This window comes from Natator depressus, chromosome 3 (genome assembly GCF_965152275.1).
Source record: "Natator depressus isolate rNatDep1 chromosome 3, rNatDep2.hap1, whole genome shotgun sequence".
In the NCBI taxonomy this organism is placed as follows: Eukaryota; Metazoa; Chordata; order Testudines; family Cheloniidae; genus Natator; species Natator depressus.
In genome coordinates this window covers 125,811,703-125,829,150 of record NC_134236.1, presented here as the reverse complement: position 1 = coordinate 125,829,150, position 17,448 = coordinate 125,811,703, and the positions used below count along the sequence as shown (strand labels likewise).

General features: G+C 42.6%; 1 protein-coding gene across 1 annotated transcript in view; it reads left to right on the top strand.

The window, feature by feature from the left end:
- LOC141985044 (uncharacterized) overlaps positions 1 to 17,448 on the top strand; it is a 99,718-nt gene that overhangs the window by 64,530 nt on the left and 17,740 nt on the right. The window contains exon 7 of the mRNA XM_074948750.1: positions 11,797 to 11,898. Coding sequence (XP_074804851.1) covers positions 11,797 to 11,898 — 102 coding nt within the window. The remainder of the gene's footprint in view (positions 1 to 11,796; positions 11,899 to 17,448) is intronic.

Below are 17,448 nucleotides of genomic sequence, written 5' to 3'. Positions count from 1 at the left end.
GCTTGCAGGGAGCAGGCATATGTGCCAGAGTGCGTGCCCTTGGAGCCCCTAAGGGACAATGATCTGGCACTTGTATGGGGCTTGTGAGAGAGGGTATGTGGTTGTGTTGCTTTGACTAAAGAGAGACTCACTAGCACCTGGCCTGCAAGGACTGTCCATATGCTTTGCTATTACATAGTTATTAGTAAAATTGCATTCTTCTGTTTCCCAGTGTACTAATGTATCTGTTCTCTTTGGAGAGGCCATTTTATTTGTTTTAAAGTGGCTGAAAGTCAAGAGAAGCTTATTTTGACCTTTCTCAAATGATACTACTGGCAGACAAATGAAATATTATATACTGACATTTGAAAGTAAATGTGAATGTGTGGTGGGTGGAGCAGCACCAGCAGCAGGAGGACAGATGTGCCAATTTTGAAAGAACCTTTAAAAAAACGACTGTATATTGGATACTTTTGTGATCAGGTTTTTGTCAGAACCTCATTGAATAGGCTTCAGCATAAAGTGTTTAGCTTCAGCATAAAGTGTTTCTCCAGGGGAGACTCAGATACAGTGTGTGAGAGAGTATCTTGAGGCATAGCTACACGATGCATTAGCGTGCACCAGTGGGGTGCAATTTCTAGCCTGCACCAGTATGCTATGCACTAACTGGCCCATGTGGACATACTAGCATGCTCTAAAAGTTCCTTTGTGTGCATTAACATAGTCCCACTTCAAACAATACTACATTAATGCACACTAGGGAACTTTTAGTGTGCACCAGCTGGTGTCCACACAGATTAATTAACACAATGTGCTGTTGCAAGCTAGAATTTACACCCTGCTGGTGCACGCTAATGTACCTACACATGGAGTTATCCCTGAGTAACTATTCCTGGTTAATTCCATGTGTGGACGGTCTTATTCTGAAATAAGAATGTCCACATATAAAGTTAACTAGAAATAGTTAATCAGGGATAACTCCATGTGTAGACAAGACCTGATGTTGCCCATCTCATGGATTCCATGCAGAGATGCCTGATATCTTAAATGCAAGCTTGGGGAAGGTGAGACCCCTGTTAGCATATTTCTGAAGCATGGTCTACACTACACAGTTAGATCAACATAAGCTGCCTTGCGTTGACCTAGCTGTGGAATTGTCTTCCCTTAAATTTGGCTCTTGCTGATGTAAGTGGCTCTCTACGTCAATTTAGGCTTTGTCTACACTACCACTTTTGTCGGTAAAACTTTTGTGAGTCAGGGATGTGAAAATAACACCTGCCTGACCGACATAAGTTTCTCCGACAAGAGGGCTGATTTTTTGCTCCGACAAAAGGGCTATGTCAGAGGCTCTCCTGCTGACATAGCTAATGCCGCTTATTGGGGGTGGTTTAATTATGCTGGCAGGAGAGCTCTCTCCCGCCAGCAAAGAGCAGCTACACGAGAGACCTTACAGTGGCACAGCGGTAGTGATAACACTGTGCTGCTGTAAAGTCTGTAGTGTAGACATAGTGTGGTAAGAGTCACAGCCAATGTAATTAGGTTGACACAGTGTCAGTGTAGACATTGTGTTGCTTATGTTGACTGTTAATGCTCCACAGTGACAATACAATTGATACAAGTGCTTCTAGTGAGGATGCACACTGCCAACACAAGGAGCAAAGCATACACACACACAAGTGATATAATGGCTGTATGCTGACGTAAGTAGGTTGACATAATTTTGTAGCATAGACATAGCCTAGGAGCGTAGATAGGTGACCCGGGGGTGGGGGAGATTTACTGTGGTACTTAAGACAACCTAGTATTGAAAAGGAAGGTTAGAATATTCATTTGTCCTTGTGAAAACATGGGATTATTTATGCACTAATAGTAGCTGACAAAGGCAGTTGACACAGTTGTCAGTGAGTTTCTAACTTAGGGTATGTCTACACTACGAAATTAGGTCGATTTTATAGAAGTCGATTTTTAGAAATCGAATTTATACAGTCGATTGCCTATGTCCACACTAAGCGCATTAAGTCGGCAGAGTGCATCCTCACTACCCTGGCTAGCATCGATTTACGGAGCGGTGCACTGTGGGTAGCTATCCCACAGTTCCCGCAGTCTCCGCCACCCATTGGAATTCTGGGTTAAGCTCCCAATACCTGATGGGGCAAAAACTTTGCCGCGGATGGTTTTGGGTATATGTCATCAGTCACCCCGCCCTCTGTGAAAGCAACAGTAGACAATCGTTTCGCGCCTTTTTTCCATGCAGACGCCATACCACGGCAAGCATGGAGCCCGCTCAGCTCAGCTCACTGTCACCGCTGCTGTTGTGTCCTGGGTGCTGCTGTCAGCAGACGGTGCAATACGACTGCTAACTGTCATCATCCACTACTTCCACTGCAGCTCTGCTCTCCTGGTGCTATGAATCCACCTCACAGGTCCTCTTGTCATTCTGTATAAATACCTATTCTCATGACATCCATCATCATCCACCGCTTCTGCTGCAACTCTGCTCTCCTGCAGATGCCATACCACGGCAAGCATGGAGCCCGCTCAGCTCACCGCTGCTGTTGTGAGCATTGTAAACACCTCGTGCATTATCCTGGAGTATATGCAGAACCAGGCTAAGAGACGCCAGCATGAGGACGATTTTGATGAGAACATGGACACAGACATTCCTGAAAGCATGGGCTCTGGCAATTGGGACATCATGGTGGCAGTGGGGCTGGTTGATACAGTGGAACGCCGATTCTGGGCCTGGCAAACAAGCACAGACTGGTGGGACCACATAGGGTTGCAGGTATGGGATGATTCACAGTGGCTGCGAAACTTTTGCATGCGTAAGGTCACTTTCCTGGAACTCTGTGAGTTGCTTTCCCCCGTCCTGAAGTGCAGGAATACCAAGATGAGAGCTGCCCTGACAGTTGAGAAGTGAGTGGCGATAGTCCTGTGGAAGCTTGCTACGCCTGACTGCTACCGGTCAGTCAGGAATCAATTTGGAATGGGCAAATCTACTGTGGGGGCTGCTGTGATCCAAGTAGCCAGTGCAATCATTGATGTTCTGTTATCAAGGGTAGTGATGCTGGGAAATCTGCAGGTCATAGTGGATGGCTTTCCTGCAATGGGTTTCCCTAACTGTGGTGGGGCAATAGACGGAACGCATATCCCCATCTTGGCACTGGACCACCTTGGCAGCCAGTATGTAAACTGCAATGGTGCTGCAAGCACTCATGGATCACAAGGGACGTTTCACCAACATCAACGTGGGATGGCCGGGAAAGGTGCATGATGCTCGCATCTTTAGGAACTCCGGGCTGTTCAAGCAGCTGCAAGAAGGGACTTACTTCCCAGACCAGAAAATTACCACTGGGGATGTTGAAATGCCAATAGTTATCGTTGGGGACCCAGCCTACCCCTTGCTCCCATGACTCATGAAGCCGTACACAGGCAGCCTGGACAGTAGTAAGGAGCAGTTCAACTATAGGCTGAGCAAGTGCAGAATGGTGGTAGAATGTGCCTTTGGACATTTAAAAGCTCGCTGGTGCTGTTTGCTGACTAGTTCAGACCTCAGCACAACCAACATTCCCATTGTTATTGCTGCTTGCTGTGTGCTCCATAATATCTGTGAGAGTAAGGGGGAGACATTTATGGCGGGGTGGGAGGTTGAGGCAAATCGCCTGGCATCCGATTTTGAGCAGCCAGACACCATGGCAATTAGAAGAGGACAGCAAGGCATGCTGTGCATCAGAGAGGCTTGGAAACCAGTTTCATGACTGGCCTGGCTTCGGTGTGACAGTTGTGTGTATTTCTCCTTTATGCAAACCCACCCCCTTTGTTGATTTTAATGCCCTGTAAGCCAACCACCCTCCCACCTTCGAAATAAAGTAACTATTGTTTTGAAACCATGCATTCTTTCTTTATTAATTTTTTTTTAAAAAAAGGGAGATAACTGACAAGGTAGCCCAGGTGGGGTGGGGAGGAGGGAAGGACAAGGCCACTTTGCTTATTGTAGCCACACTACAAATCAAACTGTTTGAATGACAGCCTTCCTGTTGCTTGGGCCATCCTCTGGAGTGGCTGGGTGCCCAGAGCCTTCCCCCTCCCACCCCCCCGCCGTGTTCTTGGACATCTGAGTGAGGAGGATATGAAACTTCGGGAGGAGGTCAGGCGGTTATACAGTGGATGCAGCGGGGGTCTGCTTATGTTGGCTTTCCTGGAGCTCCAACAGATGCTTCATCATGTCCGTTTACTTCCCCATTAGCCTTAGCATCGCCTCCTGCCGCGTTCTGCTCTTCGTGCTCACTTAATGCTTTCCTAGCCTCTAACACTGAATACCTCCATGCATTCAGCTGTGACCTATCAGTGCGGGAGGACTGCATGAGCTCAGAAAACATGTCATCGCGAGTGCGTTTTTTTCACCTTCTCATCTGCGATAACCTCAGGGAGGAGATGATAGGGGGAGCCTAGAAACATTTGCACCTGGGGGGAGATAAAAAGGGAGAGTAAAATTTAAGATGATACATTTCTGAGAACAAAAGGTAGACTCTTTCATAATGAATCAAGCAATTCACAGCAGACGGCACATGTGCTTTAGGTACAAGGTCGCATTTTGCCTTTTATATTGAGTGCCTGCCAGTATGGTGACACATCACACACGGCTGGGCAACAGAATTCGGTTTCCATGCAGCCATGGTAAGGCAAAGGGTAAGCGGGGTTGGCTTCTTACGCATAACATGTGAGAATGGTTTCAGACTGCAGCACCATCCTTTCCCATAGCAAGCAATGGGTTGGGTTTCACATTTAAAAGGACGGGCTGCAGTTTTTGGGTGGATGTGCAGCACACACCTCCTCCCACCCCACCGCATGGCTGTTCTCTGGGATGATCCTTTTTATCCAAGCACAAACAGCCCAGCATGAATGGGGTCCTTTTACTGTTCCCTTACAAAAATTCCCCTATTTCAACCAGGTGACCATGAATGATATCACTCTCCTGAGGCTAACACAGAAAGATATAGACCGAATGTTGCTTGAATGCGACCAAAACCCAGGACCATTCGCTGCCATGCTTTGTGCTGCAATGATTCCAGACTACTTTCAGAGTACCTCCAGGAAAGCTTCATGGAGATGTCCCTGGAGGATTCCTGCTCCATCCCCAGACATGTGAACAGACTTTCTTCCAGTAGCTGTACTGGCCGCGAATGCATCCCAATTCTTCAGGGCAGATCAAACATTAAACACTATTGCTTTTAAACCCTGTACTGTAGTTACAAATGTGCACTCACCAGAAGTGCCTTCTTCAGCTTCAGGGTTGGGGATCCCGCCTTCGGAGGGTATTGGGTCCAGGGTGATGAAAAGGTCCTGGCTGCTGGGGAGAATGGATTCACTGCTTGCCTGCTGCGCATTCTCCTCCTCCTCCTCTTTCTCATCCACAAAATCCTCCTCCCTGTTGTGTGAGACTCCCCCCTTGGAGCTGTATACGGACAGTGGTGGGGTAGTGGTAGGGTCCCCCCTAGAATGCCATGCAGCTGATCATAGAAGCGGCATGTATGGGACTCTGACCCAGAGCACCTGTTTGCCTCCTTTGTCTTTTGGTAGGCTTGCCTGAGCTCCTTAACTTTCACGCGGCACTGCTGTGTGTCCCTGTTGTAGCCTCTCTCCAATATGCCCTGTGAGATTTTGGCAAATGTATTGGCATTTCTTCTTTTTGATCGGAGTTCTGCCTGCACAGATGCTTCTCCCCATACAGCAATCAGATCCAGTGTCTCCCTTTCGGTCCATGCTCGAGCCCGTTTGCGATTCTGGGGGAACTGCATGGTCACCTGTGCTGCTGAGTTTGCCACGCTGACCAAACAGGAAATGAAATTCAAAAGTTCCTGGGCCTTTTCGTGTGTACCTGGCTAGTTCATCGGAGTTCAAAGTGCTGTACAGAGCGGTCACAATGGAGCACTCTGGGATAGCTCCCGGAGGCCAATACAGTTGATTTGCGTCCGCACTACCCGAAATTCGACCCAGCAAGGTCGATTTTAGTGCTACTCCCCTCGCCAGGGAGGAGTACAGTAGTCAATATTAAGAGCCCTTTAAGTCGATGGAATGGGGTTGGTTGTGTGGACGCATTCATTTTAAAATCGACCTAAAGCGGCTAAATTCGACCTAATCCCGTAGTGTAGATGAGGCCTCAGTTTAGTAGCAGTCTGCAGCATGTTCAAGGCTGTTTAACTGGGACAGGTACTCAACCAGTAGAAACTAGGACAGGATCTAGAAGAATTGCAATGATTTGTGTTGACAAGTCTTTTATTAGTGTGAACTCTCACTGTTCCATCTGAAACTGGCTGCCTGGTGATAACATTCTGCCTCATATGTGTCAAAGAGCATTTCTCAGCTCTGCAGGAAACTCTGAGAGCGGATCTGAGAAGTGAATTTTGGGAATGTAAGAACCATTATAAAAATACAGACTATGTGGAAAATACAGACTATAATACAGACTATGTGGAAAAGACACGTGTTTTGTAAACATAGACCATATGATTTATTTTTATAAATGTTACATATGTGGGTGGAGTATAACATACAAAAGAGGTCACTTTTTTAATATTAGTGCATATATGAGTCAATATATAATCTCACATAAGTCTAATATTTAAAACAAGTGCTACATATACTGCAGTCACCTATAATTTACATGCCTTTTTGTTCTGCAAGGGAAGAGTGTGTGTGTGTGTGTGTGTGTGCGTGTGTGTATTAGGGCTGTTTCTTTGTCTCCCTGAACCTTGTGTTGTCATTTGCACTGGTGCAAAGTGAATGCAAAGTGGGTGTAAGCTGGTACTAAATCAGAACGATGGAAATAACTGCAGAAAGAGCAGGCTAAGCCTGTCTACACTGTCCCATGGTGAGGACTACAGGATGTTAACTGCAGAGAGCACCAAACAGTTGGGCTCTCAGTGCTCTGTGTGGACACTGCTGGCATGAACTAAAAGGTATCTAGTTCACATTAACATAGTCCTCTCTGAAACAGGACTATAGTCACATTCCCACAGTCTGCACTGTGACTCAGTGCAGACAAGCCCTAACAGAGACTCAGGCCTTGTCACTGAGGACATTATAGATACACTGCAAAATGGATTCCCCTTTCCAATTTACTTTCAGTGTATTGACCCACATCATTTGATCAACATTTGTTCAAATGAACAGGGATTTCTACTGTACTCCTTTGCCAAACAGCATTGTAACAGAATATCTTGGTCAGACATTCGTTGATTATCTCAGCAATAAAGCTGACATTAAATGCCAAAGGGGCAAGTAAAGGACTATAATAAGAAATTGCTTTTTCTAAAAGGTATCCTTGGCTTTGTCTGGCATATGACCTAAGACCCACACATTCAGTTGTGAAGGTATCACTAATGATGTGCTAGTTCTCAAGGACGTATCAGAGTGCTGCAGCTAACACCCGATAACACTGCTCACTCCAGTGCTGACACACTTTGGCTGCTGAGTGCAAAAATCTCTCCTGAAAGAGACCCTAAGCAAAAAGCAAGGAGCTGCGTTTACTCACAGGACTGTGCAGCAGGTAACATAAAAATCCAGCCTCATCCAGGCTGCTCTTTTCCAGAAGACTAAACAGTATGATTGCTGCATTGTTCAACCTGTTTTCCTGTTTATTATTGGCCACCTCTTGTCTCTTCTCTTATAAATTCAACTTTCTTTTAGTTTGTTTTCAGCTTTCTTCCTTTCTAAAGTTTTCACACTTCTGTAGGCATCTTCTCTGCAAGGTGGAGGAATCTCACTACCCGCTTGCACAAGCAAGCAGCATTCTCTTCTTGTCTGATGATGATTTTAATAGATGGAAGATCTGTGGCATAGAATCTACGATTCCCTGCATCTTGTGCAGTTATTTACACCAGTGTGAAGCATACTTGCTTTGCACTAACTTTGCACTGTTGTGAAGTACTGTACAAGGTGAAGAGCAACAAAGAACTGGCCAACACTGGCCTGACTTGTTGGTTGTAGGATTGACCCTTGTCAAATGTAATAGTTACTTTGATGTGGCCCTTAAAATAGTTTGGTTTTAGAGCAGCTTCTCTCTCAATGAAACATATCCTGCTAATTGTTTTCCTGTATTACTCTAAAAAGTATGAGTCTTTAATAGTGATTTCAGGGAAAAAATGAGCCTGTTTTGACTTTCCTCTTTGGCTAGTTGAGTGATCTGTCAGGTTTCCCGTCATCCATGAAGAGTCTCTCTCTCTATTGTGAACAAATTTATGGAAATATATTTGTATGTAAAACAAAATGAGATACTTATGAGTATATGAGTATATGAGTATGAGGCTCCCCAGCCTCCTAGGCAAGGTGTTTGTGGCATCATAATCCCCATTAGCCAGTGTTGTACCTCTTAAAATGGCATCGATGCTCTTGACTCAAATCATCCACATTTTACATATTGGCAGGAATGTTTTCTCACTGGAATGAAGTTAAAGCAAAACCATTATATATAATAAACTATGGCTATAGAAATTATCATTACTCAGAGATTGTCCTATTCTTGAACTTTATATAGGCAAGCTAAACATACACATTTAATATAATGTAAATCTCACAGTTGACCATGAATATAAAACATTAATTTGACACATAACTACTGGGTGTACATACTTTTGGAGTCAATGTAAATACATCCCCACTTTTGTTTCAGCTCTGTTTGCATGAGGTGGTGGGCTTCTGAGGACAGAAAGCAGTTTATTGTTTGCAGAGTAAAATAGATGGCTAACATCTGGTACTAAGTCGGGGAGACTAATACACTGCACTCTCTCTTTGTTCAGCTGGCCTTGTGCTTAAACTGCCTGCTGTAGTAAGGATGTTTGTAGTTGTTTTATCTGTAGACAGAAGTCAGGACAGTAATCTTGTGACTTGAAGAATTCGAAGAGAGAACCTAGCACTGTGAATTTACTTTACAAAATTAGTAACAATATAATTCCTAACCCTGCTTGTCATAGAAGACTCTCTTAAAAGTTCATAAAGTGTTCTCTCCCTAGTACCTCATTCTTTAGTCATAGCTTCATGGTTTAAGGCCTGAAGGGACCAGTAGATCATCTAGTCTGATCTCCTGTATATCACAGGCCATTCCATTTCACTTTGTTACCCCTGTATTGAGCCCAATAACTTTTGTTAGGCTTTAGCCAATCTTCAGAAAGGCACCCGGTCTTGATCTAAGGACATCAAGGAAGGGAGAATCCACCACTTCCCTTGTTAGTTTGTTCCAATGGTTAATCACCCTCACAGCCAATAATGTGTGCCTTATTTCCAGCTGGAATTTGTCTGGCTTCAGCTTCCAGCCATTGGTTCTTTGTAATGACTTTCTCCACTAGATTAAAGAGCCTTTTAGTACCTAGTTTCAGAGTAGCAGCCGTGTTAGTCTGTATTCGCAAAAAGAAAAGGAGTACTTGTGGCACCTTAGAGACCAACAAATTTATGCATCCGATGAAGTGAGCTGTAGCTCACGAAAGCTTATGCTCAGATAAATTTGTTAGTCTCTAAGGTGCCACAAGTACTCCTTTTCTTTTTAGTACCTAGTATTTTCTCCCTATGAGAGTCCTTATACACTGTAATCAAGTGACTTCTTGCTCTTCTTTTGATAAACTAAACAAATTGAGCTCTGTAAGTATCTCACTAAGATACTTTTCATTTTCTTCCATCCTGAAATAATTTTTGTGGCTCTTTTCTGCACCCTCTCCAATTTTTCAACATCCTTTTTGAAATGTGGACACCAGAACTGTACACAGCGTTCCAGCATCTGTCTCTGCAATGCCATATACAGAGGTAAAATAACCTCCGTACTCACTGCACCCCTGTTTATACATCCAAGGATTGCACTGGCCCTTGTTGACACAGTGTTGTCCTGGGAGCTCATGTTGAGTTGTTTGTTTACTGTGACCCCTAAATTCTTTTCAGAGCCACTGCATTCCAGGATACAGTCCCCCATTCTATAGGTCCGGACTTCATTCCTTGCTCCTAGATGTATAACTTTGCATTTGGCTGTATTTGCTGTGTATGACCTCCCCGTCATCCTCATTACTCGCCACTTTGCCGATCTTTGTGTTATCTGCAATGTTATCAGCAGTAATTTTTATATTTACTTCTAGATCACCAATGAAAATGTTGAATAGTATTAGACCTAGAACCAGTCCTTGTAGAACCCCGCGAGAAACACCTCTATTTGATTATGCTTCCCCATTGATGACTACTGTTTGAGATCTGTCAGTTAGACTGTTCTTGATCCATTTAAGATGTGCTGTATGGATACTGTATAGTGCTGTTTTTTAATCTGAATGGTGTGTGATGCTAAATGAAATGCCTTACAGAAATCTAAGTACATCTACTCAGATACTTTTATCAACTAAGCTTGTAATCTCCTCAAAGAATGAATTCAATTTTGTTTGCTAAGACCTAATTTTCCATGTTGACTGACATTAATTGTATTCCTATCCTTTAATTCTTTACATTAAGGTATTTCAGATAAGGGAGGGGTTGGCAAACTGGTTTGCACAAAACTCAATATTCTCTGATCCAAACTAAACCTTTTTTGTGCTTGAGGTTCACTCTTGCTATCTTTCTCATTTTTATGCACTTTTGTACCTCAGAAGTAGCTGAATTATAACAATGCTGTCTGAGATTTCCGGAACGTTCTTGTTTCGGCTGAGCTCAGCCAAAACAAGAAGTTCTGGAAATCTGAGACAGCACTGATAAAATTCATTTATTTTTGGGAGTTGAAGGTGGCAACCAACTGCACAACCATGAGCGGAACAGGTGAAGGAAATTGTAGCTAATGACACTGGGGAAAAACACCTACTCTTACCATGACATTTTTTTGTATCTTTAATGTTCACCCAGAACAAATAGAATTTTTAGTTTTTAAGTTCTCTGCGCATTAATTGCATGGTACTTAATGTATCCACTTGGGAAGTATGAAAGACTGAGTTGACCAGATTCCGCTTTGAACATGTGGGTCCAAGGAATCTTGGTGTTTCATTCTGGCTCTTAGCTCCTGAACCAGATTTCATCGATTATTATCATGTATTACTTGTCCACCTTTATGACAAAAATGAAAGTACTGATAAAGAATCCGTGTCATTTCCCAAATAGTGGGTAGTTTTTTGTATATTTAAGTAAGGCTATATACACTATGAGCTAGGGGTGTGATTCCCTTGCTCGTGTGAGCATACTCATCCAGCTCTCATCGAGCTAGTGCTAGTATAAATAGCAGCATACCTGCGGTAGCACAGATAGTGGCAGCAAAGGTACAGTGAGTTGTGCCAAGTAAATACTCACTGGTTTCAGGTGGGTATTTACTTGGCACAGTTCAGCCATTCTTCTGCTGCTACTACGCATGCTACTGCAGCGACACTGTGTTCCCGAGCAGGGGAAGTACACCCCAAGCTCGTAGCATCGACGTAGCCTAATTGTGTTAATTTAGGAGAGATTGTGCTGTCCATTAGACCAGAGTTAATCCAGAACAAGTCCACTGAAATCAGTGCCATTACTCTGTGTTTTATGCTGGTGCATCTCAAATCCGAAGCGATTCCCAAAATATAAAATATCGTGGTAGGGCTATTGAGTGGTCCTTTTCCGTACTCTTGACTCTTTCAAGACAGATAGGGTTTTGCCTGAATAAGGAGCAAATAAAGACCTCTAAATCAGCACTGCTCTTTTTAAGGCGCATTTCAAAATGGCACAGAAATGATGAATACACAAATCCACAATGAAGTAACCAACTGGGCATGAAAAGTAAGTGCCTAGCTATGAAGACCTACTGTTCTTGACTTTGCTTTTGCTATCTTACAGAGTTCAGCTTCTCCACCAGGATCGGTGTCCTGCCAACTTCCAGCTCATCATCCAAGTAAACACATGAAGGCCCAAGAAGAAACTGAGCAAATATTTCCTAAGGTAGGTGAGAAAACCCTGGCCGTTGTTGCGTCCTTTCAGTTGAATTTCTCAGCTTGCTAGTTAGTTCGTCAAGCCAAGGTGGAGTGTTGGGGATAAAGCATTGGGGATAAAGGCCAATTCCTCCCCGATAGGAGTTCATTAGCTTCAGTGGAGTCACACGAGGGATAAATTGTGGCCCTTTGTGCTCATAGGTCAGCAGGTTGCTTTGTTTTCTCTGGAACTGTGACTTTTGCTGTAAAAAGGAACATACACTGCAGTTCAGTATATCTCCAGCCTCTCTCCCTCCTGCCCCAGAACTGGCAATTGTTTTTCTTATGCTTTTTATTCTTACTGAATCATCACCAGAAATTCACCATTGTTTTTTCAATTCAGATGTCTCCAAACCATTTAAGTCAAGTTTTATGACTTCACCTGCACATTATTTTTATGTACATAAAATGCAAAGGAGGAAGTCCAGCCCTGTCCAGAGGGAAAGCCTAAGGCCTATTTGTCACTTAACCTCATTGGTGCATAGCCTTTGTGCAAGCTCTAGCATAGGGATGGGTTTCATTCAAGGATGGTGCTTCCCTGTTCCTCCAAACCCTCAAATGACATTTTCCAGTTCTAATGACATCTGATTAAATATATGGTATGTCGCATGTTAGGTGCTCTAAAAGGAGAGACACACAAATTAGATCCAAAAAGGCAGAGGTACCAATTATTTCTGCCTATGGAGAGAAGTAGTGCTTAGTTTGTTCTTTCTAGTCCTGCATTATACATTATTTTCCAGTAAACAGATGTTTGTATGAGACTGTGTCTGAAATTCATCTTTTCTTTCCATCCTCTCAGCCAAATTTCTCGTTATGTCTCACCTTGAGTTCTGCAACACCCTCCTCTCTGGTCCCCCAGATAACACACATTTTCTTTCTTCAGTCCATACAAAATACAGCTGCTAAAATCTCCCTTGTGTGTTGATTTGATCATGTCACTACCATCTTGGGAAAAATTCCTCCACTGGTTCCTCATCTGCTGTCACATCAGATTTAAGTGACTTTTGTCACCATCTTCAAAGCTCTACATAACTTTTCTCCTCCTTATGTATCCTTCCTTGTTGGACTTCGGATTACCTTGCTCTGCCAGTGTTCTCACCCATTTGTTAGCTTCTCCCACAAATGCCTTTTTGCCTTTGTCCATGTGGCATTGTACAACTTCCCTGAATTCATCCACAGAGCCCCGTCCACAGTTTTGGAGAGATTTAAAATTCCACTCCTGCTGCAGTGGGTTACAATGAATCATGTTGACTTGTGTTAAAATCCCTGTTTGCGCCCATTCCCTTTGTCACCCTGTCTGTCCATCCTTAGATTGTGATCTTGGAACAGTGACAGTCCCTTCTTGAATGTCTGGAAAACGATTAGCATTACCATAAACAGCGAATAAATACTACTCATAATAATCAGTGGCTGTACAATAGATCCGTTTTTAAAAAATAGTATGTGATGTGTACAAAATGCAAACAACATTACAGTTTGGACTTTGCCTTTATGAAAAGGCAAAATCAAGCCACATTTCACAAGTGATGACAGCAGAATGGGAGCTGAAGCTCCAAAGAGGAAATCCATCTTGTCGCTTTTATTTTTCACATATTTAACTACACTCTTATGTAGAGGATCAGCATCATTCAGGCTGATAGTGAGAAAACAGGGTGGAGAATCATGAGCATGGAGTAAGATCTAATTTTCTCAGTGTGTCTGAAAAGTCCTTGCTTTTTGGGTCTGTCTGCACTGCAAAAGCAAAACAAAAAACCTGCAGAAGTGAGTCTCAGAGACCATAACAACTGACTCATGCTTACACTACAGACTAAAAACAGCTGTGTAAATGTTCCTGCTCGGGCCAAAACTGGGGCTCTGAGGCCCTCCCCACGTGCCAGATTTCAGAGCCCGCGCTCCAGCTCAAGCCCGAACATCTACACTGCTGTTTTTAGCCCGATAGTGAGACTCATGAGCCTGATTCAGTTGACATGGGCTCTGAGCTTCGCTGCTGCAGGGTATGAGTTGGGTTTTTTGACACATAGGTGTACCCTTTGCCCACTGTTTTGTGGACTTGCGATTTAATTTCCACCTCCTGTATTTTCCCTTTAAATTCTTCCACACATTTGTTTAATTCTGCCAATCAGTGCAACTAGGATTTCCAATTTAGTGTCCATTGATTTTACAGCAGCTGTCATATTACCAGTTTTATGTCTGGAGCTTCCTTATTATTCTTAGCCCATTCCCTTGGCCAGAGCTGACTTAAAAATGGAGGAAGAATGGGAAATCATGAACACTTCTAAAGTGTTTTCATTCCATTGGTTTTCAAAATGGACTGATTTAAAAAAAAATCCATAGAATTTAATAGTTTTTTTTAGATTTGAAATTGGAATATTTTAAAGCAATTTTTAAAATTTCAAAATAAAAATATTTCCAAAACAAAAAGTGTTGATTTTTTTTTATCTCACTGGGTAACTACTCCGATCAGTCAAAGCTGGCAATGAAAAAAGAGAGAAAAAGAAAAGAAGAAAGGAAAACAAACTTTTCTGTTTGAAAATTTTGAAAACAGAACATTTTGAGAATCTTTTTTGCAAGGTTTCTGTTTTTGAGACTTGTCAACTGACTCTTTTCTTTTTCCCCCTTAAAAACAAGTGTTTGAAGAAAAAACGTTGAGCAGCTGTGTTGACTGATTGACACCTTCGTTCTGACTGAGCAAAGATGACCACAGAGACTTTCAGTCTGAAGGCTCTTGCTCTGAAAACCAGATTTTTCTCCACAATTGATTTTTTTCCCCTCTAGTCTGTGGAATGAGTTCATTTTTATGGACAGGATTTGTGTTTTGTTTTTTTTTATTTGGGGGTGGGGGGGGAGGTTGAAGTGTTGTGAAGTTTCACTTTTACTCTTGCAATTCTACATGCAGAGCCGCTCCCAGCCTCGCATCAGATTCCTTGGAACAGAAAGCATCTAAAGTGTTTTTCTTTGTAGTTTGATGGTGTTTGGAGACAAGAAATCTTATGAGGAAGCAGATAAGATTATTTTTTCTACTATTTTGCAGAGATTCTTCCCTCTGTCATGATGTGTCCCACACTATTGCCAACCCCAAGCATTACAAAATCATGAAACGTTTAAATATATATATAATAAATATATGCTATTTAATATTGCTATTGATTTTATATGGAAGGCATTCAGATACTGTGGTAATGCATGGTAAACCCCTGAGATGCTCCCATGCTTAAATGAGCTTAAACTCACGAGACCTCAGGAGTTTGGGGCTCTGGAGAACCTGATGTGGCAAACCAATTCCGCCCTTTGTGTCTGTTTGTGCTACGTGAGCACAGGGTTGGAACTTTTGTTAGCCAACCTATTTTATAATAGAATGAGAATAAATGTCTTAAGTGTTGGAAAAATGCCAAGGAATTGACAGAAATCAAATCTGATATTCAGTTACAAAGATACTTTTATTAAATCTGAATATACTCCCTATGAAAAAGTCCTACAGAGTTTAATAGTGATGAAATCAATAAGATTCTTTAGAAAGTACTCTGAAAAACCACAGAATTTGAGAATTGAGATCCTTTCCATAAAATCAGCTTATAGAATTGAATAGAGAATTATATGCCCCTATAGAATTCTACAGGCTTGTTTAAGAATTCTGTAGAACAGTTTTCATATTCTGTTTGTCTCTGTTACGACATTTATGTGTCCCCCCATTCACATACTATGTGAGCACCTCAAAATCTTTAACGTCTCTGTCCTCACAACACCCATTGGATAGGGAAGTTCTGTTACCCCCATTTTACAGATGAGACACTGAAGCACAGAAAGACTAAGTGACCTGCCCAAGGTCACACAGGAAGTCTGTGGTGGAGCAGGGAACTGAACTCAGCGCTCCTATGGCCTATACCAATGCCCTAACCACTGGACTATCCTTTGTCTCCCCTTCAGTTATTATTATTTTTACTGTGGTAGCATCCAGGCTTCACTAGTTGCTATCCAAACTCAGAAGAACAAAGTCCCTGCCCCAAAGAGCTTACGCTGTAGCACTTTTCCATGAGGCATATAAAACAAGTGTTTGGGAAAACATTTTTGACATGACCAAAAGAAGCCAGTTGTTATAACCAGGTGGCTGGTGTGTATGGAACAAAGTTTACTGCCACTTGCTGGGTTTAAAAGTAGATTTTGTTTCTCACACTTTGCTGTTAAAATTTAGCCACTCAGACAGAAAAGGGGGATCATTATAGACTGCTGTAGAATGGGTAAATAAAGCTGAGTCTGGTGGTCAAGGGGACTGGCAAAGGCAATTACTCATGTGAGCACATTTTACTCTTCTGGTAGCTGAGAAACCAGTTTGGGATATTTCTCAGCAAGAATATATAAAGCCAACATTTTCCTCACTGTGTTCTCTCTTCTCCCTGTTTTTCCACCCCATACTGCAACGCCCAAAATAAATTCCATTCCTGACCTAGGCAGTTTTTGCTTGTTAGTTTAGACACAAGCCCATCTCTGTGGAGTCTTGGGAAGAACAAGATTTACTATAGAACCAGGCAGAAGGACTGAATGACGGTCCACACATAACTGGCAGAACAGAGGGATGTGTCCTTATATGAACAAAGATGAATAGCTTAGTTTTCTTTTTCTCCTTTACATTTCTGTTGTGAGAAGTTAAATATGGCCAGTTTGAAATGCTTAGTTATTGTAAGCCTCATGCCAGCTAGGAAATATAACTGGTGTTAACGCCTGCTTTCAGCAATAGGTGCAGCTGAACTGGTGCTGTAAATGGTTTTAATGCAAGTGTAGACAGGAGCAAACTGTGTTTAGTACCATTTCAGAAAACATGGTGGATCTTCAAGGGTTGATCCTGAAGTGTCTACACTAGCCTTTTTTAAGAAGTCTCCTACCACTTCACTGTTAGCAGTGCTGGTCCAGTAGTACAAGCAGTGGTGGGAATGCTGGCATAGACAGGGCACTGGTGATTTTAAGTCGAGGAACTCTTTTATTATGCATTTGTGCAGCACCTTACACAATGCGGCTGATCCTAATTGTAGTTTCTAGAACTATTGTAAAACAAATAATAGCATAACACAGCATTGCTATTAGCAAGGCAGTGTAGGCACTGTGCTTCCTGACACTCAGCCAAGCACAAAAGATTTATGCATGCACTCAACTTTACTCACTGTGAGCAGTCCCAGGGGTCTTTGCAGGATCAGGGCCCTACTTGTTAGTGGTAGGAGACACAGCTATGCTTTGGCTGATTGTTACCCCTACTTTAAATATGACTGACAAATTAATAAAAGCATCTGTGTTGGCAGTGTAGTAGTCAGGTGATTCAGGGTGGCTGTTTTGACATGATGTGGGTTACAGGTAATAGTAGCTTTTAAGCCAGTTTTATTTTTAGGGGTGTACCTATCATCCTACAAATAAAAAGTGAGGTAGGTTGTAGCAGCAGATTTGGAAGAATTGAAAAAGATTAAGCCGCACATCACTGCTGAGTCCAAGAGCCGTTCCCCCAGATCTTCAATGAGTCATCTTATTTATTTATATA